The sequence below is a fragment of the Rissa tridactyla genome, chromosome 1, assembly GCF_028500815.1.
Source record: "Rissa tridactyla isolate bRisTri1 chromosome 1, bRisTri1.patW.cur.20221130, whole genome shotgun sequence".
Classification (NCBI taxonomy): Eukaryota; Metazoa; Chordata; class Aves; order Charadriiformes; family Laridae; genus Rissa; species Rissa tridactyla.
In genome coordinates, this window is record NC_071466.1 from 95,618,236 (window position 1) to 95,639,373 (window position 21,138).

The 21,138-nt window shown below is 45.6% G+C and overlaps 1 protein-coding gene across 1 annotated transcript in view; it reads left to right on the top strand.

Moving 5' to 3' along the window:
* TSPAN7 (tetraspanin 7) overlaps positions 1–21,138 on the top strand; it is a 104,768-nt gene that overhangs the window by 76,433 nt on the left and 7,197 nt on the right. The window contains exons 2-6 of the mRNA XM_054182854.1: positions 7,953–8,141; positions 10,331–10,405; positions 11,869–11,964; positions 13,614–13,769; positions 18,782–18,865. Of these exons, the coding sequence (XP_054038829.1) occupies positions 7,953–8,141; positions 10,331–10,405; positions 11,869–11,964; positions 13,614–13,769; positions 18,782–18,865 (600 nt within the window). The remainder of the gene's footprint in view (positions 1–7,952; positions 8,142–10,330; positions 10,406–11,868; positions 11,965–13,613; positions 13,770–18,781; positions 18,866–21,138) is intronic.

A 21,138-nucleotide genomic window follows, 5' to 3' on the forward strand; every position in this document is an offset into this window, starting at 1 on the left:
TGAATCCTCTTATTTACATATTTCATGTAACTAAGTACCAGAAGAAGGGGGTTGATAGTTTAATCTTTGTCCTGCACCATTACAAGAAGTAATTCTTAGACGTTTTTCTGTTGCTCTTTATTGAGAAACTGCGTGTGTTTAGCATTAGTTGTGATTTCAGCAATGCCCAGCGTTATCAGAATATCACTCTCCCTGCCTCCTATAAAGCTGCAGCACATACCCTTGTATTAATGCTGTTGGCCATATCTTTGCCCGTGTGTCTCTTAAAAGCAGATAGATGGTTTATTGGACAAGTGAAGTTAGACCTAATATTCAGTTCAGTCATTTTTCTGCCTGCCTGTAGCATGTTAACTTTTTCACCACATCTGATCAGTTCCAGAACAGGGGTCAATACTGCAGATAACATTGGAAACAAACATTGGGAACATCTGTACTAATGCTGAAGGAAGGCAAAAGAGCTAGAAAGCCTGCCTTTGGCTGAAATCAGTGACTGATGGGATGTGTCTGTGATACCATGCTTGAGGAGAGGCAGGACAAGGCAAGGAGAGATGCTTTAGTGGTCCATGCACAGTCTTGCTGTCCTACTGACAATTCCCAGTTGATTCAGATGTGAGAGTAAATGTGTGATCCACAGAGTAAATGTGAGATACACAGAGATGTTAGCTGCAAAGGTGCAGGGGAGCATAACAGTGCTTGGGAGGCCAGGTGAAGTCTGGGCATGATACACATGGCCAATGCAAGGGATAGAGCTGGCTGGATTTTTTTTCCCAGATTTTTTTTAAGCCAGAACACACCGATTCATCTAGATTAAAACACTCCATTGGAACATCTTGATTTCAGTGGAGTTTTTCTTAGAAAGTGACCCGGTGGCCTGCCTCCTTCATTTCCTGCCATCTCATCGGTCGAGAGTTTCTGGGGTGTGTTTGCCGAGCCTGAGTTCAGACGCAATGAAATGTGAGACCTTCTAGTGCTAAACAATGCAATTTGTACTTGTGTGTAGTCTTTACAGTCTTTGCCCTACTTGTATATCTCCTGCGTTGGGGATTTTTTTAACCTTTAAAATGTTTGACCTAAATGAAGGGCAGGCTTAATAATGTTCTATTGAATGCTCCTTCTCAGGTTTCCTGGCTGAGGAAATGCGAGTCTAGGGGCTTCCACTGCAGTGAATTTTTGTAAGGAAGACATGATCTACGTTTGATGAAATAGCTTTCTAATAATGTTGAAGGCTCGAGAAAGAGCACAGGATCACAGAATGGTAGGGGTTGGAAGGGACCTATGGAGATCATCTAGTCCAACCCCCTGCCAGAGCAGGGTCACCTACAACAGGTTGCACAGGAACGCGTCCAGGCGGGTTTGGAATGTCTCCAGAGATGGAGACTCCACCACCTCTCTGGGCAGCCTGTTCCAGTGCTCTGCCACCCTCAAAGTAAAGAAGTTTTTCCTCATGTTGAGACGGAACCAGAAGTTCTTGCGGCCCCCATGTCGAGGAGGGCTGCCCTTGCACTGGAGCAGCGTTACAGCAAGGCTGGTGTGGCACAGTCACCAAAGCAAAACAAGAACCACTGTGGTGTCAGCTGCTTGCAGGAGGTGCTGGGCATGGTGTTGGGGATGGGGAGTGCTTCGGGCAGGGCAGGAGGCTTTCATGGGCTGGGACATTTCCTTGCTAGGTTGACTGCAAGGCCCGGGACTCTCCCGACACCGACCGGGAAGGAAAGCGCTGTGCCTCAGGAGGGGAAATGAAGCGCTTTGGCCTGGAAACACAGGCAGAAAGGGAGCGTCCACCAAAATCGTGTGAGAGGCAGGACAGTTTGCAAGCATTACAAAGAGCTGACAAAAAACAGCACAAACAGTGGCTGGAAAGCTGCCGGGCAGCAACGGACAGCTGGCTGAATATGAGCCAGCAGTGTGCCCAGGTGGCCAAGACAGCCAACAGCATCCTGGCCTGTATCAGGAACAGTGTGGCCAGCAGGAGTAGGGAAGTGATCGTCCCCCTGTACTCGGCACTGGTGAGGGCCCACCTCAAGTACTGTGTCCAGTTTTGGGCCTCTTGCTACAAGAAAGACACTGAGGTGCTGGAGTGTGTCCAGAGAAGGGCAACGAAGGTGGTGAAGGGTCTCGAGCACAAGTTTTATGAGAAACGTCTGAGGGAGCTGGGGTTATTTAGCCTGGAGAAAAGGAGGCTGAGGGGAGACCTTATCACTCCCTACAACTGCCTGAAAGGACGAAAGGACGTTGTAGTGAGGTTGGAGTCAGTCTCTTCTCCCAAGTAACAAGTGATAGGACAAGAGGAAATGGCCTCAAGTTGCACCAGGGGAGGTTTAGATTGTATATTAGGAAAAATTTCTTCACCAAAAGTGTTGCCAAGCACTGGAACAGGGTGGCCGGGGAAGTGTCTATGTCACCATCCCTGGAGGTGTTTAAAAGACAGGTAGACATGGTGCTGAGCTACACGATTTAGTGGTGATTTTAGCAGTGTTAGGTTAATGGTTGGACTTGACGATCTTAAAGGTCCCTTCCAATCTGGACAATTCTATGATTCTGTGAAACTGCTTGCAAGCCCTTTCGTGGACACGAAACCTGTCCAAATTGATGGGGCTTGTTATAGCTGTAGGAACTGACGAAGAGGGGCTGTCAGACATCTGCTTTAGGAAGAGGCCAGGGTCTCCAGGTCGGGGGTCCCAGCAACAGTGATGAGTGAGCAAAGCTCCCCGATGCAGCTTGGAGCCCAGGCACTGCCAGCCCAGCCCTGGAAGTTGCCCTGTGGGCTTCATTAATCCTACCCCGACAGCAGTAGGGTGCCCGCAGGACACCCTTCGGCCCCCTGCCTGCAAGGGGGCTCCTGCTTTGCACTGTGCCATGGAGGCAGACCCGTCAGACACTGGGCAAGGGTATATGATGGCTGGTAAATATTGAAAATGGCTGAGCTATCTAGGCAGCCCTTCTCTGTGCATCCTTCTTCCGATCGGCTGCCTCTGTGTATACTCAGACTCTGTGCTTGAAACCATAAAAAAACCCCAGACAATCCATGAAGTCAGAAATGCTTAAGGGAGGTGGTGAAAGCCACAGTTGCCTTCATGACATTGCGCTTCTTGCAACTGGTGTTGTGTAAAATGGGGCCAAGGCTCAGAGAGGCTGCTCTGGCCCTTCTGCCCCCTGGGGGCTGTGGGGACAATGGGGTCCCAGCCCTCCAAAGAGCAGCTACTGACGGTTCTCCCACAGCTCCTTACATTTGGGCAGAACCTCTCCTGTAGTCATTTTTTAGAAGCAAACCTTTTTTTTTTTTTTTTTGCCTTTGTTAATGCTTGTTTTTCAGTAGCACTCCAGATGTCTCATTTGGGGCATCGTAGGCTCTGCAGCTGCCAGTTCATTTCTTCTGTGTCTGCTGAGGAGGTGGGGTGGGGTTGTGCCCTCCCTTTTGCACAGGCTGTAGTTGTCATACCATCGCCAGGACAATGAGAGGAAATTACAAATACAACACTGTACTTCAGTGCCCTTGTGTTTGGGAAAACATCTCTGTGGGCAGTCAGGGAAGAATTGGTTCGCGCTTCATGGGAGGTGTATGGGGTGGGTTTTGCTTTATTAGTGTGTGTTTGTTTTAATGAAGAATTAAATCCTTTGCAGCTAGCTATTTACTTTCCACCCCTAGACAGTACATGTCCAGGCCATGCCGCATCCCCTGTTGTGTTCCCCACACCTCTCATAGCCATGAGAGAGGCTATGCCAGAGGCTAAGGGTGTGTGGCCACCATGAAGGGAGGTCACTGTTGGTGCCATTCTTGCTGTTACCAGGGCCTGTGCTAGCCCTTCTTGTTAGATGTAAATAAAGTGTGTTTTTCAGCTTCAGGGAGCTTTCAAAACTGCATGACTCGACATCTCAAATATATGACTGAGTGGCCTCTATAAAGACTTTGTCCTTATGAGATCATTTGTTGCTCCTTATTGCCAAGCAAGATTAAAAAATGTATAATTCATCTGCTCTATTATAGCATACAGTTTCAGGGTACTAAGAAAATGAACCCTGCAAGAATTCTTGGAGGGGCCACATGAAGGCCAGGTTTTCCTATAGAAGTCCACCGGTGGAGCAGGACTGCTGCTTTCTTGTTCTGTGTGTGCCAGCTATTGCAGTTGTTTATAAATAAAGCTGCTCTGGATGGTGAATCTCGGCGCGGGGGGGCTCTAAAAGTCGAAAGGCTTGTGGTCGCTCTCCTCTGCCTGCCAGGAGATATCTGAAGTATTTTGTACATCTCCAGAAGATGCACTGATCATATCCATGTGTCTATCTGCCACTGTTTATCTTAATGATTTCCTAATCATTTTCCATTTTGCCACTGAACTACATGATCATCTAGAACACCTCCCCTATAACGACAGGCTGAGAGAGTTGGGGTTGTTCAGCCTGGAGAAGAGAAGGCTCTGGGGAGACCTCATTGTGGCCATCCAGTGCCTAAAAGGGGCCTACAGGAAAGATGGGGAGGGACTTTTTACAAGGGCGTGTAGTGATAGGACAAGAGGTAATGGCTTCAAACTGAAAGAGGGTAGATTTAGATTAGATATTAGGAAGAAATTCTTCATTATGAGGGTGGTGAAGCACTGGAACAGGCTGCCCAGGGAACCATCCCTGGAAGTGTTCAAGGCCAGGCTGGATGGGGCTTTGAGCAGCCTGGTCTAGTGGGAGGTGTCCCTGCCCAGGGCAGCCGGGTTGGAACTAGATGGTCTTTAAGGTGCCTTCCAACCCGAACCATTCTATGAGTCTGTCGTGGTCTGAAGGGAAACATTACAATGGGAAGGGAGCGGGGAAGACTGAGGAGAGACTGTGCACTGCAGGAGATGCTCTGAGTTTCCTTTTAGACCTTTCAGATGTGAATGGTCCCACATCACTTATTGGGCCTGACCCACAGGTCACACTGGACACAGTACTAGGCTGGCCTGGTGGTTTCAGGTCAAATGAAAGAATTGCTTCGTTAATCAGGTACAACCATACAGGGTTCATTTCCACAGCCTGTTGGGGCAAGAGGTAAGGTACGAGAAGATGCATGCAGCGATGGTGAGTAGCAGGAGTGGTGCGTATTCCTGCCACCTTGTTTTCAGGCCAGCGCTATCCTGGTCTTCCATCTGCTCTTGTCCCTCCTGCTTTTAAAGAAAACAAATCTAAAAACAAAACCAAACCAAACCAGAGGCCAGTACATTGATTTTGCTCCCTTGGTTGCCTAATAGAGCAGAGAGATAGGGATAAAAGTGTATCTTGAAAATAAGGAAGCAAGGTTTGCCTTTGGGTAGAGGTAGGCATTAGTCATACCCCTGCTTGTGCTCTGTCAAATAAAGGTCATGAAAAGGTTTGCAGGGAAGGCTTCTGTTTTTCCCTCTTCATGAGTGAAATTCCAGCTGGTGTGGCTGCCACTCAAGGTGCAACTGCAGCGTGTCTTTGTGGAAGTGTCCCATCCCCTCTGCACAGTGCCAGGCGTGCTGGGGGTTTAGGCCTCACCACAAACTGCGGGATTTCCTTAAACCCATGTAAATCAGAGCTCTCTTAAGAAACAGAAGGGGAATGAGCCACCGAGAGGCTTTGCTCCCTTTTTCCAAAGTCTGCGTGTACCATAAATTGGGTAGGCCCCCCTGAGACAGGAGGAAACCAAACTCTTAAAACGGGTTAGTAATTGTTTCAAACAGCTGACTAAAAATGCTTTTTATTACAAGGCTTGAGTTCTCTTTCAAATGTGAAGCTGCTTGTTCATTTTGGCAGTGAAGGCTGCTTTTACGTCTCCCTGGGGACAGTGGTAAAACTTTCAGCAGCTCAGGCACAGAAACCAGCCCTTTGTCGAACTGGAGGCGAGAAACCAAAAGTTGTTCTATGGATTTCCGAGTCCCCCCACAGCTCGCTTTCGGACTTTGCTGATTAATCTGCACCCTCTGAGAAAGCTTTTGTTAGGGAGAAGGGGGAGAAAGGTGAATCTAGTGGTGTGTGTGGATGGGACCAAACTTATCAGTGGCATTTGATGCCTATGGGTAGGTAAGCTACTTGGTGATTTTTTTTGGCATTCAGCTGTTAGTCGGTGGGGTACAAGAGCAAGGAATCAGCACTTTTCACGCAGTTCCACTGAAAGATGGACAGGAGCTGGATTTATTCCTATTGCCTCCGTTATAGAAATGCCAATGCCTGCCATGGCTGGTCAGGGGGAGCAGGGGACGCTTAGGGAGATACAGGGATGTGATGGGTTTCCCTGGCGGTGCTGCACTCCGGTGTGCTCTGAGTGGCAGCCAGCTGGGGACATGTCTTTCCTACAGCACTGGGAGGTGTGGGGGAAGGAAGGGGATGAGCTGGGAAGTGTCCAAAGTGCCAGGTGAGATTATTTTCTCTCTGGTAGAGAAGTGATCTCCCATCTCTGAGGACATGCTAATTTGCTTTTGTCTGTCTGGTCTCCTCTCTTTATTCTCTCTTTTTGGGGTTTCTTTTCTTCCCCTGCATCCCTCCCCCTGTACCTTTCTTCAGAGCATCTATTTTGTATTCTCCCCCCTCCTGGTGTTTTCCTTAGGTGACTCTGATTATTCAGCAGCTCTGCTGAATGCAGTTCCCTCTCCAGAGAGGGAGAAATGCTGCATCAGAGCAGCACTTGCTGCTACTGCCGCAGACACAGGTCGAGCAGAGGACGGTCTCCTTTGCCGGCTTGTGTGGAGCAGCGGGACAGTGGAAAGGGCACAGTGGGAAGGCAGTGACGAAGGTGCACCCCGCATAGTCCTTTTTAAGCCAGCCCAGGTAAAAAAGCCAAAAAGCTGTTTTCCTTTTCCCTTCGAGAAGACTTTCCCTGAATTAATTAACATCAACCTGTATGAGAAGTAGCTGAAAGATCTTACAATCGTAGCTCAGCTGGGATTTTTTAGAGGCAATATAACTGTAAACAAGGATCCCCTGCACAAGCAACTGCAGGGCAACCCTGGTGTAATAGTGTTGAATTTCAAGATTTCACAGCAGTGTAAAGATGTTCCCAACAGAAATCTTGGATAGTGAACAAAAGAATACTGTCAGGACATTTCTTCTGCTCCTGCCTCTTAGCAGTGGCCTGGAGGAGCTAGTAAGAAGTTTTGGGTGAGTTCAGGAAGCGTTTGCAGAGCTGGCACTCGGGGCTGGCCCTTCGTGTCCCACCTTTGGCTGCACCGGGGGAATGAGTTATGGGCGTACAGTCTTGAAGCAGACATGTCAGCATCAGGTGATGATCAGCAGGTGGTGCAGGCATCATCCCTGTTGTGGCCACTGCTCGATATCAGTGTATGTCACACCATAGGCTTCCCCCACGTCCCTGCTGGTGCTGGCAGCCCCGACTGCCCTGCAGCATGGTGGCCTCTGCTCGCACATCTCAGGCGAGAGGCCGGGCACTCCCAGGGCCCACTGATGTCCTCCCACCCCGTGTCAGGGGGGAAAGCTTCTGCACAGCCAGGGACTCGCTTGCTGTACAGCCTGGGTAGTGGGGGAAGGCTCACTTGCCAGAGTAATGCACTGCAAGGGATGCTCATGTTCCTGAAACTTTGGCATTAAGAAGGATGGGACGTCGAGCAACAGGTCTTTGTGGTTCAGGCAGTCTTTGTGCCAAAACTCAGGAGGTGTGAGATGGAGGCGATTATTGTCAGCTTTTGGTAAGAGTGATGGAGTTGACCACCTCTCTCAGCGTGCTGTAGGAGCAGAGAGCCTGTTCCTGCAGGTGGAACACTGCATCCTCCCTTGGCAATCATCAGCTTTGCAGTGATTAATCCTAGATGTTTGTCCTCCAGTGGCAGTCTTAACGTAACATCTCCAGATGCTGGAAATTAATTTTCTCTGTCCATCCCTCTGGAGTTAGTAAAAGTCTTGAGGCTTCCTTCTGCCAAGACAACAGCACCAATGAATCTCTTCAGGATCACTGTGTATTGAATTTGGATGCCTTCCCTGGTAGCTCCTGACAGCTTTGTGCTCTTGCTTTGCAGATCACAGGCGTTATCCTTCTCGCAGTCGGCGTCTGGGGCAAGCTCACCCTTGGCACGTACATCTCTCTCATTGCTGAGAACTCCACCAATGCCCCCTACGTGCTCATCGGGACGGGTACCACGATCATCGTCTTCGGTCTTTTTGGCTGCTTTGCTACTTGTCGTGGCAGCCCATGGATGCTGAAACTGGTAAGCATGCCAAAGTGCCTGAAGCAAGAGAGGAAGAGGTTTTGTTGATGTACTGGGATTCCTCCCACCTCCTGCCAAGCTTCACCAGATGTTAATGTGTGTTTTTATGCTCATAAGCTAGATTTTATTGATCTTAATGTTCAACACGTGTGTCTTTTGGACAAAGAATGGGAAAAAAATCTTTGCCAAACCCAGCTGTTGATTGAGTATGAATGAATTTTGCTACTGCACAGCTTACAGGCCCATGTGTGGTTGGGAGCAGGGTGAAATGCTGATGATGAATTACTCTGTGAGTAATTCTACAATTGTTCTGGGTTTCTGCAAGACAGATAGGTATATTTACAATCTTAAAAACATCTGAAGCATCATAAACTTGAAATTCATTTGAAGTCTATTTTAAAGGGGTCATTTTAACCCCCTGATGTGAAATCTGGGGCAAAAATAGTTGGTACCTTCTAAAAGCACACCAGCCTTTCTTTTTCTCCTAACATTCACTAGAATGAAACAAGTCAACCCCAGAAAACAAAGCTCCGTATGGTATGTTTGTCCTCATCTCAAAAGCATCATGGACTTGAGGTACACTAAGCAGAGGTGCAGCAGCTGTCTCTCAATCCAGTTTAACCTCTCTGCCTATAAGTTTCTCTCTTCTGAGTTTTTCAGCCTACCTTAAAATGCAAAGTGACTACAGGTTAAGCAAACCTATATTTGTAAAATGCGTTTCTAGGAATATTCAGGAGCAAAATCCTACATGTATAATGATTTGAAGGGTGAAAATAGCACTTGTGAAGCACTGAGATAGTGGAAAAGGGCTTGACAGTACAATGCATCTCCTGGTACAATTTTGGGGCTGATTTTCTAAGGAATGGGATGGTTCTACGGTTTGAACTGGATTTTAAAAACGGACATCTTAAAGAGTTAATTTCCTCAGTGGATGGCACAGTAGGGGAGAGGTAGCAGCTGCAGATCGGTCAGCTGTTATATGCTGGTGGCCAACTGGCATGTACTCGAACTGCTGCTATCTCTTGCTGGTGATGTGCTGTCAGGGCACGTGTAGAGGCTTGTCGGAGTTACTGCAGTCCGGATAGAAAAGGGATAAAGGTGAAAGAAGATCTAAATCCATAGGAATTCAGGCTCTGCTAGTTGCTCTGCAAGTCATGTAACTTTTTTAAAGGTATGCCACTTACACTGGTGTGTGCTATTCCAAGCACATGGGTTTATTTTCATTGTACACATAAGAAATATTTTAAAACTTTCTTTCTCTCCTGAATGGAATACAGGCAGTGATTTGACAGCTGCATTAATTGTAGAGAATGATTCTACTTCTCCCTTCACTGTTGTCCTCCCTTCCCCAGCAATCTTCCAGTAAAAATAAATGTCCCTCTTTCCACTAAACCCTGCTAGGACTGAATTTGATTTAAAATGTTTCCTTTTTTAATTAACTGTCATCTAGCACATGGAGAAGAAAGGTAATTTTCCCTCCTTCAAATTTTGCCGTCCCGCTTTGCTTTTTTTTTTTCTTTAGCTTCTTTTTTCCTGCTTACATGTAATTTTAATAGTTTATGAGTGTCCACACTGAAAGCGCTGCTTTCAAGGTTTATTTAGCTCTGGATCCAAATGCTGCTTCTAAAGCCAAACATGGGCCTTGGCTCAGCAAAGTATTTGAGGCATCTGTCTAGTATTACTGTGGGAATATTTCCACACCAGTGAAATCAGTGGTTCAGTTCATTCATTGGAGAAACTTCAGGAATCGGGCAGCAAATCCCAGTCTAGCAGTGAGACAGATAGACACGAATCAAAACACCTGGAGAAGCTTATTTACTTCAGCAGAGTGCCATACAAATATAGAGGGTCTGTTTGTATTCCTTATTGCGAGATCAAAGCCTGAGTGACTTGGATCCATCTCTGGCATGTGAGTGTGTTTTAATTTATATGAGAACTCTAAGAAATGGTGGAACAGGAATGTCAGACAAGACAGTAATTAGACAAAACATATCATTTGTGAGTTGTATAAACACATATAACATATTCAGGCAATAACCTATGCATTGTCTCCAAAAGACCTTTGGTTTATTAACATCTTTAAAGGGTGTCCAGGGCAGAAAGTTAAATTTTATGTGATAACTGAGCAGTATCTGTGCTGAGACAGAAGCCTGTCACATTCTGATTTCTCTTGCCTCCTTCCTTTTCAGTATGCCATGTTCTTGTCCCTGGTGTTCCTGGCTGAGCTAGTGGCTGGCATTTCAGGGTTTGTGTTTCGCCACGAGGTAGGTGGAAATGTGCTGAGTTTGCATATGGCAGTGCCTCCCCGGGCACTGAGTTCTCTGGAGTGTGAAGAATGAGCTGCTGAGCTCGGCGGCTCCATACGCATCTCCTGGGATGTGGCTGACGTGCAACAATAACATGTGCGGCTCTTAAAAACTGATGCAATTCCAAATGAAGGGATTTAGCCAAAGCTCTTGGCCTCAGCTGACTGATAATTTACTCTGGAGCTATCGGGTTTTGTGTGTCCATCATGTAAGATCTTCTTTACTCTTTTACCATGTGCTGAGGGCTGCAAAATAGATTAAATACTTGTCTTAAACACAGCTTCTTCAGCCAGGCCAATGTTGTTTATGAAAGGCAGAGAGCACTTCTGCATCAGACCAGACTCAATGTTTTGTAGATCTTTTTATTTTTTTGGGGGGGGAGGGAGTGGGATGGGATTTTGTTTCTATCCTGAGAACAAGGAGAGATTAGAAATAGGGTGAGGTAGGAAACTGGGACAGAAAGAAGCTTTAAAAAAGGATGATGGTCTAGATTTGTAGTAGCACTTCTGCTTTATCCACTGTAATCAGGTCTATCTCTGGCTTTAAGTCCACGGACCTACATGCCATTAGTGCTGAACCAGGGCAACCCCACAGACCCTTCTTGTCTCTTCTCTTTGTATTAAGTGTTTTTCTAGTCTCCTCTTTTGAGATGAGATTTTCCTTGCTATAGGCTTTTCTGGTGTCTACCCTTGCAAATGGTGGATGGTTTTTAATTTTGATCCTGAAACACCTGCCCATCTGCTGAGGATTGCCATTTCATCTGGCCTGACCTGCCAGCATCAGGCTGCTGCTCCCTCTTGGGGGAGACAGTCTCTTGTGCAGGCCACAGCCTTGTGGGTTGCCCAGATCATCTGCTACCCAATCCCTTTACCACCCAGTCAAAGTGCCTTTCCCAGTGATGTGCCCGACCTTCTCCAGCTAAGAGACCTCTTGTTCGTTACTCAAACGTCTTCAGTACTGGGGACGAGGGCTGCCACCTGGTCAGGGGATTCAGGTCTGCTTTTGATGCCACTTCTGTCACCAACGAGTTTGCTTAAGCTCCGGCTCCCATCAGGCATCCGTGAGCAGAGAGAAGCACGCAGCCTCCTTCAGAATTAGTGCTGGAACAAAGTGTTTGGGGAAGAAGCATCAAAGGGTATCTTTCTAACAGGTTAAGTCATATTCTGTTTTTTTAAAGCGTAGCAGTTTACTGGGGTAGTTTTCTTTCTACATCTGATAGACCCCACTTGAAAAAAAGCGTGAGTGACTCCTGACAGTTACGAATGAGTTCTGCCCGCTCTGAAAACACAGTAAAAACAAGTGGGAAGGGCTAGTTCAGATGCCTTGTTAGGTTTGGAAATGCATTTGCTTCCTGCAAAAACTTCTTTGGTTGTTATGCTTTCCGTTGCTCATGTGGGCTGTTTTTTTCCTTGCCTTCACAGATCAAGGATACTTTCCTTAGGACATACACTGAAGCAATCCAGAATTACAACAAGAACGATGAGCGGAGCCATGCAGTGGATAACGTACAGGAAAGTGTAAGTCTGAAATTGGATATTAAAAATTAACAAATAAGGAGAGACAAAGCATACATTCAGATTTGATCGTGGAACATGAAGTGTGGATGGCTCATATACAGCTCTGCAAGCTGTATATTGCAAGCAAAATTGGAGGCTGGCAAAACTGATCTAAAGAAAAAAGTATTTCAATTGATATGCTTGTCCAAGATGCCTAAGCTTAGATACCTCCAGGGATGGAGTTTAATGAACAAGCTATCCAATAAAGACAGGGCCTGTCCCTCTTACTTGTTGTTGGTCCCAGATCTTGAATTAGGTTTAGGAGCCAGTTTCATCCCTTAAGGACACCTTGTTCTTAGGCAGTGAAAGCTGTACTCTGGCCATGCCGGAGGGATGGATTAGGTGCTCAGTGGAAGGGCTTTTCTGACCTGCAGGGTGTGGTGGCAGGGCAATGGGAGGTTGCCTTGCCTTCCAGTGGGGCACAGGGCACCAGCAAATGCCACAGCATGGCCAAAATAGCCACAGGGGACAAGCACAAGGGACCAAGTCCACCGACTACAACAAAGCGGTAACATTCATATTTAACTTCCCCCAGGAAGCTATACCATAGCAAGAAGCTATCCTCATAGCTCACAGTACATTCTGTGAGCCAATTTGTTTTTCATATAATTGTAACTTTCTGAACAGCTGAAATTTTAATGTAATTGTATTGATGACTTCTAGATCTTCGTAGAAATTACAACCGTTATGTAGGGCCCCTCAGCGTGTTTGAATCTCTGCCTCCAACCTGGCTTCTCCGGGTTAGCGGATTACTGAGCTGACCTAAACTGAGTATATTCTGCCATCAAATTCTCTGTTTGCCTAATGTTCACCATTAGTTTGAATTTCTGATTCCTAGGAGTTGCTGAACTAAATAGCTTTGAGTAACTGTCCAGTGTTTCTGTCACAGCAAAATGTTCATTTAACCTGCAGCTCTGTCTTTACAGGAACTGCGTTTATAAGCCCTTTTCATGCAGAGAATTCAGCCCATACTCCATATCTTTGAGTCTTCTTCTAGCTTAGCATCTAGAGCAGAATGTCCTTCCAAACTGAAACTTCCTTTCAGCTGATTTCGTAGACACACTCTATGAACATATGGTCTCCTTCTATTCGTGGCTTAGTGAATTTTCCTAGAAATTATTTTGGTGAGTTAGAGGGGCTTGCTTAACCTTAGCAATTTGTACTAGTTTGACCCTGTGTGTAAATCTATGTAATGCTTTGGGGGTTTTAAGCCATTTTTTTTGACCATATTGTGAGGCTCTGTCTTGAATTTCCAGGATCATCTTTAATCGAATAAATAAATAAGCAAAGGAAACAAACAAATGAAAAAACCCAACAGACCTTCAACTGAAAAAGATGGCTTTATGGCTTGACCTTTGTCAAATGCTACAAGTAATCACTCTGCTCTTAAAATACCTTTTTCTTAGTAGGTCATCTGCTCCCATCTTCTGTAAATGACATTCCAGATACTTTTGTGATAAATGGGGCAAGGGGTGGTAACTACTTTTGAAAGCTGGAGATAATCTGCCTTTATTTTGATCATGAGTTTATTAAGTGGGCAGTGATGATCCTGTACTAGTTTTAATTCTGGTTCATTTGTTTGTTTTAAATCTGCCTCTTGTTCCTCGTAGCTGAGTTGCTGCGGCATTCAGAGCTACACCAATTGGAGCACCAGCCCTTACTTCTTCAAACACGGCATCCCTACGAGCTGTTGCATGAACTCCAGTGACTGTAATACTCAGGATCTGCGCAACATGACCGTGGCTGCCACTAAAGTAAACCAGAAGGTACCAATAACGTTGTGCCAGAGGCAGTTGTTACGAAACCATCCAGTACCTCAGTGGACCATATGAAGCAATTGCATTTTGTTTCAAATGGCTGGTTGATAACGTGTGTATTGGGCTGGGGTGATGGTAAGGGTGAGCTTTGCCCCTCTGCCTACTTTCAAATTCTTTAAGCTGGCCTTTCTCAAATGAACAGGTATAGCGACATTTCTGATGAGGAGGGGATTTGTTCCCCTTGCTCACAGCAGAGGCAGAAGTACGGCACTACACACACAGGCAGCGCTGGCACAAGTGGCACGCGTGCTTGACTCCCCTTGAGGGTTAGGTCAGCCAGCACTTCTCTGCTTCTCCGCTTCTCCGCTCGCTCCTGCTGAATGCGGTGACGTTTTGTTGAGGACGAGGATGTAGCTAGGTGCAGGGAGGCATATTCTTGCTTATGTTTGTACAGTAATTTCAGTGCCGGAGCCTAACTGTCATCCCAAACAGAGAAAACATGGATGATGGACAATAAACGTTGTGCTTCGCTGGTACATTTACAGTGACTCTTAAGATCTTCAAACATGTGCTGCTGCAAGGACAGTGCAGACAAAGTGACCCCTGTCCTGGGGTCACCTGAAGGAGCAGGTTGGGAAAAGGTTGGGAAAACAGGAAGAAAAGGAATAATTGGAGAATAAAAACACAGAAAACACAAAGACAGGGAGGCATAAAGAGAAAATAATGCAGCATTTATAGCAGACACTGCAGTGCAGAAATACAACTTAAGTTATTGCTTTAAGTGCTGGTGCATCATCAGTTCTTTCTTTCTCACTTGAGATTTGCAAGAGAGGCAACAGGCAGTTTGTTGGAATGATCACAAATCACCAAGCTAAGTTGCAGCATAGTTAGTCAGACTTAAAGATTATTTTCTTTTCTGTTTTTGTTTTCAGAGTTTAATTTAAAAAAATAAATGAGAGTCCTGAGTAGATAGCAGGGGAAATATGGAAATGCCTCTCTGTCTTGTTTCTGTCTTTTTCATCTCAGTCACCTGTGAATCAGGAGGTTGGAGTGGTGGCTGAGCACAGCCTGAAACATCTTTCTTTATAAACCAGTCAAGTGGACAACATTTTCTAGCATGTATTAAAGAAAAAAAAAGATACTAGAGGATTATTTTCCACTAAGCCTTTTTTTTCTGTAATAGTTTAATGACAGCCACTCGTTGCAGACATCTGTAGAACATTAGTGACGTCCATCTGTTACGAAACTCGGTCGCCACCAGTGAGGTAATCTTGCTGGGTTGCTGGGTTGCGTGAGTGTGAAGGATGAGCTGCTCCATTCAGTTGCACTTTGTGAACTTGTAGTAACTTTCTGGTTTTGTAGAATTGGAAAGAAGGTGAGAGGCAGGACGGGGTGGATGTAGGGGCTGTGCAGTACAGCCAGCATCCCCTGCAGACAGAGTGCCTCCTGGGCAGCCCATCCTGAGTCCCTGCTTCTGCCCACCTTACCAGCAGCAGAGCTGTCTGGTGTGACTGGTACTCTACCAGCAGGTCCCACCTTTTCAGTTCGGGGTGGTCACGCTCTCTGAACCTTTCCTGGCTGCGTAACTGAGCAGGTGCCATTTACATTCCCAGCACCGATCTGGTGTTTCCCCAAAGTGCCAGCCTTGCTGTGCATGCTCGGCATGCACACAGAAATCCCTGTCCACTTGCGAGTTCCTCTTGGCAAAGGAATGCCTGCAAAGCTGTAGGAAGCGGCTGAGGGATGAATGAGCTTGTGCTAGTCCAGGGCTAGTAACTCACTTCCAGCCGTGTTTGTTCCTAAGCATCTCTCCTGCAAATGCACAGTTTGCCTGACAAGTGAAATGCTGATTCCTCGGGAAGCAGTTGACTTAATTATTTGATTTGATTACCTAGGGGAAGTTTGAACGTCCTGTGACATCTGAAAACTTGTGTCCCATTTTCTGAGATAGCTACTTGTAATCAAAGGTTGTAAAGATTTCTGTTTGGCAGTTTTGAGATCACGGAGTTGTCCCAAACATTTGAGCGAGGTGGGATGTTTCTGAAAGGGCCATGGGAATAAAAAGCAAGCAGGAGGAAATGTTGTGTGGCCCTATGCTTTCACTTCAGATGGGAAGCAAACGTCATTGCCTCTGACCCCTGCCCCTTGCTCGTCTTGGAAATAGGCACTTTGCTCTGTGTGTGTTGGAGAAAAGGGAAAAAATACACACTGTCTGTGTTGTGGAAGACCCTTGTTACCATTCCTGTGGAGAAGTATATTTGGAATACTTCTTTTCAGTGGATCTTGCAAAACTATCAGTAAGACAAGTTCTCAATAAGCTCATCAAATTACTAGCAGTTTCTGAGGACTAATGATGAATTATCCAAAGAGGATTAAAATGACGACCTAATTGCAGGACTAAAAGACAACATTCCTGGATTTTCTTTGCCAGCTCTGCCACTAACTTGCTTAGTGACCTTGGGTAAATCATTTAGTCTCTCTGTCAGTTTCTTCATCTCAGATGGGACTAATACCTAACTTTGAAAGCTGTCATTAGGATTAGCTAATTAGTGTTCATATAGTGCTTTTAATCTTTAGAGCTCATTACCAACAAACCTCAAGAACTACTTCTCTCTAAAATCTTAATAAAGGAAGAGATGCGCGGAGTCAAGAATGACCGGATACTTGCTAAATTGTCACTTCTGTCTTCTGAGTCACCGCCCAGATGTTCGCACACGGTGCTTCACGTACTTCTGTACTCTATATGCAACTCTTGGGCGCTGCTTGCACTCTCACTCCGTGCACAGTAAGGACTGAGCAATTAAGCTGTATTTATGCAATGTACTTCAGGAAACAGATTATTGTGATTGGGAAAACACAGCCTTCAAATGAGGAGAGCGATCAAAACTCTCTCACTTCAATGTTTTTTTAACGAGATCTTCTGTCTCCCTCAAATTACCATGGCTGTTAGATGTTGCGTCTCTTGAAGGCTGTTTTCAGAAGAGCTGGGAGAACATTAAGCTGTGTCAGACAGAATGAAAGCGCTGCTTGAGAAATCTAATCTCATTTCATAACATGTAAAACACACACAACTATAGTTGCTTGATGTGTTAAATAAGCAAGCTTGAATCTGACATACTGTACACTGTTGTAAGATGTAATTAAGGGTTAATATGTACACTTAAACATTTCAGAACTGAATTACAGCTGTGCTGGTCCACAGCTACTATTAGGTTTACCACTTCATTGCTCTCACGATTAAATAAAATGTCTTCTGATATTATAGAAGAGGTTAAAGAAATGATATGATTTAGTTCATGGATTGCCTGTCTCTAACGAAGGACATCCTTTCTTTCTAGCTGTTAGTGTTTACAAGCATCTAATCCTCTGAAGTCATGTAGAGAGTTCCTAAAGCGTTTGCAGAAGTGAGGGGGGTGTGGATGGAGGGGGAACACAGAGGCAAGTCTCTCTTATGGGACAGGAGCCCAAACTGGGAAAAGAACTCACTGTTATTTCTGTTTTTTCCAACTTCTGATAAGTGGATCAAGTTATAACCTGACAAATGCCTTCTGACTGGCTTTACACTGAGAGTGGTGTTGGTCATTTGACCACTGGCCATTGTTGGCCATTTGGCCATTTGACCTTGGCAAAAGGGGCCAAGAGGTGGCTTTGGATCGTGTGGGCGGATAGGTTAGTAATGAAAGAAAAAATAGACATTATCCTTTTTTTCTTCAAGTTTTGCGTCTCTTGATAAGACTCATTTACACCACACCGCTTTTTTGAGGGGCAGAGTAGGTGAAGGGAAAAAATTGGTGAAAATTATCATACTGAGGGGGACATCTTAAAAAGGCCTATCCAAGAGAAGGGCGGAAACATGTGTGAATCTTTTGGCCCCAATGTGGGACAGAGGGAGGAAGCAAGTCAGCTGATGGAGTCAGGGTCTGAGCTAGAGAGAGAAAATTGGGTTTGGGGAGCCGGACAGGGAATTTGATGTCCAAGAGCAAATGAACCAAGAAACTTCATACAAAACCCTTGATAACTTTGTTATATGGTTTAAAGTTATATACTACTCAGTACCTTGCCTGGTGTCCTTTGAAAGGAGAAAGCAAGCAGAAAGCCTCACTGGATGACTGAAGCAGGCTTTTATTAAATATCTGGAGTATTAGGAGATCAGCATCATTTATTCATTTTTGACACCTGTACTGTATTATAGCATTACCTTATATTGTTACTGGTTTGGCTTCAGGTCAAAGCTATATTAACGTTTTTTAAAACAACGCGAAGTGACTTTCTGTATTAAGACCTATAAAAAGGCATGCCACATCACATTTAGCTTTTAAAAGTACTGAAAGACATTTTTTTTCTAAAAAGAACCGGTTTTGCCACTGCTTTCCATCATTCAAGAGGGTTCAAGAGGGACAGGGAACTGCTGGAAAGGGTGCAGCAGAGAGTTACAAAGATGATTAGGGGACTGGAACACCTCTCTTATGAGGAAAGGCTGAGGGATTTGGGTCTCTTCAGCCTGGAAAAAAGACGTCTGAGGGGTGACCTTATCAACACTTATAAATACTTAAAGGGTGGGTGTCAGGAGGATGGGGCCAGGCTCTTTTCAGTGGTGCCCGGGGACAGGACAAGAGGCAATGGGCACAAACTTGAACATAGGAAGTTCCACCTAAACATGAGGAGGAACTTCTTTACCCTGAGGGTGGCAGAGCACTGGAACAGGCTGCCCAGAGAGGTGGTGGAGTCTCCATCTCTGGAGACATTCCAAACCCGCCTGGACGTGTTCCTGTGCAACCTGCTCTAGGTGACCCTGCTCTGGCAGGGGGGTTGGACTAGATGATCTCCAGAGGTCCCTTCCAACCCTATGATTCTATGATTCTATGATTCACTCAGAATTGCTATTAAATAAAAAGGTGACATTGTTGGAAATTACAGAAAAAACCATTGTCTATCCCAAGTTCATTTTAAATGAGAAATTTGTATGTATGCATTTGTGGCAGGGAAGGTTGATACAAGGAATGATTATGTTTGTTTTCCAGGGCTGTTATGACTTGGTGACCAGTTTTATGGAGACAAATATGGGAATCATAGCTGGAGTGGCTTTTGGGATTGCGTTCTCACAGGTAAGTGCATAAGTGCTTCCCTCCCCCCACCTTTTTTCCCCTCTGTCTTTTTCTTTACCCAGACTTCAAGAAAGGAAGGATTATGGAAAGGGACTGAACTCAGCATGCTCATTAGTCCTGAGGTCATCTGTTCATTGATTTTCTTTTTTTCAACTTAAATGAAGTTTCTCCTTGGGAATATCAGTTACGGTTGAGCTAATGACTAGCTCAAGGAAAACAACTTGTCCCTCCACTGGGTCAAATAGAGGTTAACCCAATAAAACATTGGCTTAAATGGAGCATAAACAGCTACGAAGACAAATAGCTTATCCATTGTTTGGATAGGCTTCTATCATCTAAGCGCTCTTATAGTTTCTTAAAGGAGTCTAGAATTCAAATAAGAGTGTACCTTCAGGCCTCCACATCCTGGACCTGGAGCCTGGAGGGGATATCTAATTTTGGTGACCTATTTTATTTTATTTTATTTTCCTTTTATCACTGGACACTGAGCAGAGATCTCCCAAAATCAGATTATTAAACCAACTCCTTGCCTGCACCAAAAGGAGTTTGGCATGGGAGGGACAAGAGAAGAGCTAAGAAGGTGTTTGGTGCTCCCTGATTTTCAAACTGCCTTTACCTAGACAGGAGTTGGGGAAACTAAAGGTCTGGTCAGAATCTTGTGGTCAAGAAGGAGCAGGAAAACACCTGCATATTTCAACAAGATGCTCCTTTATACTAGTCATTTCGTGTGTGATGGCAAGGACTCTCCTGGAAAGGTGCAAAAAATGAGAGAGAGGAAAACACGGGTAATGAAAAAGTGCTTGCAGAATGGTTCAGCAAAAACACAGAGCGACATGTATGATGCCTGAACCACTTCTACCTGAGAGGCAATCTGCCTTCTCTCTGTGGACAGTACATAGTACAACTGCAAATGTTGTATTCTAATACAATCGTGCAACTTTCATTTGCTTCATTCACACAATATCAAAAATCTGGGTCCTGAGGCAACACTGAAAATATTAATATATCTGTTGAATGACTTATGTTTTTCCAGTGCTTGAAAAAAATGAGGTGCTTGGAAAAATTGTTTGACTTCTTCTTAAAACTCATGAATTCAGTTAGCAAGCTGTAGGTTTACACTGTGCTGCGCTACAAACAAATGATTTGCCAGTGCTATTGCCAGTGGTGGGCAAGTGGATTAATGGGAGGGCTGTGGCTGCTGTCTTGCCCCTACTGCTGCATGTCGTCAGCCCATGATTGGCTGAGCCTCTCTGGGGTTTAATTTGCTCAGCAGTTACAATGCCTCCAGGTACTTCAGAGTAAATGACCCCAGGCCGCGTGTCCTCTCCATCAAGGTATGCACAACCTGAGGGAGCCCTAAAACCGTTCGGGCTCTGACCGGACGACTGCCCTGCCTTGAGCATATCTGGAAACTGATGCCTTGTAGCCTGGGCGTTAGATATGAGAAGCCCATGATTTGGCCTGTCAGCCTGTTTCATGTGGGTGTAAATGCTGGTTGATCTGCCAGCCACCCAGAGCATGCGTGTGGGTGTCAGGTCTTTGGGGTCCGGGAGTGGTGAAACCACCAGTCTGGAGCTGTTGGTGTGTGGAGGAGGGGGAGTTTTGTTGTGTGGTGTTTTTTTTTTTTTTTAATAGGCTATTTTAGTTCTTCTTGAGTGGTCACGGCTGTCTTGATACTGTTTTCCAACTCTCTTGATTATGACTTGATTACCGCTATAGGACTCTCAGCTCTTGTTTCAGTTCCGTTTCTAGACAGCCAGAAGACTATAAAGCATCTTTTATAAAGCTCGTGTAAAACTATAAAAAAAAAAATGGGATGAGTAGAATTCTACAATTCATACGCTGCTGGGGCAAATCCCTCGGTCAGGACCAATGCTGCCTGAAAGCCTTTAATCGGTGTATCGTACGTACGATAGGCAAAGCAGCATCTCATCTTGCCTCCAAGCTGTTTGCAGCTGGGAAGGGGGCTGTAGGAAGGGTGCAAGCTGGAATTGTTAGTATTTTGGCACGTGCCAGGATGTTTACTCTAGGTCATCGGTTGTTTGTGAGGTGGGCACAGGGGGAAGGCGGGTGGGCAGAGCGGGCAGAGCGTGGTCCCTGCAACGGGAGCCTTTTGGCACAAGGCGAGATTATCGTGACAGGCGGCACGCGGCATGCAGAAAAGGGGGGGAAGGCGCTTTGCCGCTGCGGCTCTGAGTGAAAAGCAAAGTATGTTTTGCTGTGGCGTTGGCAGCTCGCGCTGCCGGATGGCAGTGTGCGCCCTGCTGCCAGCT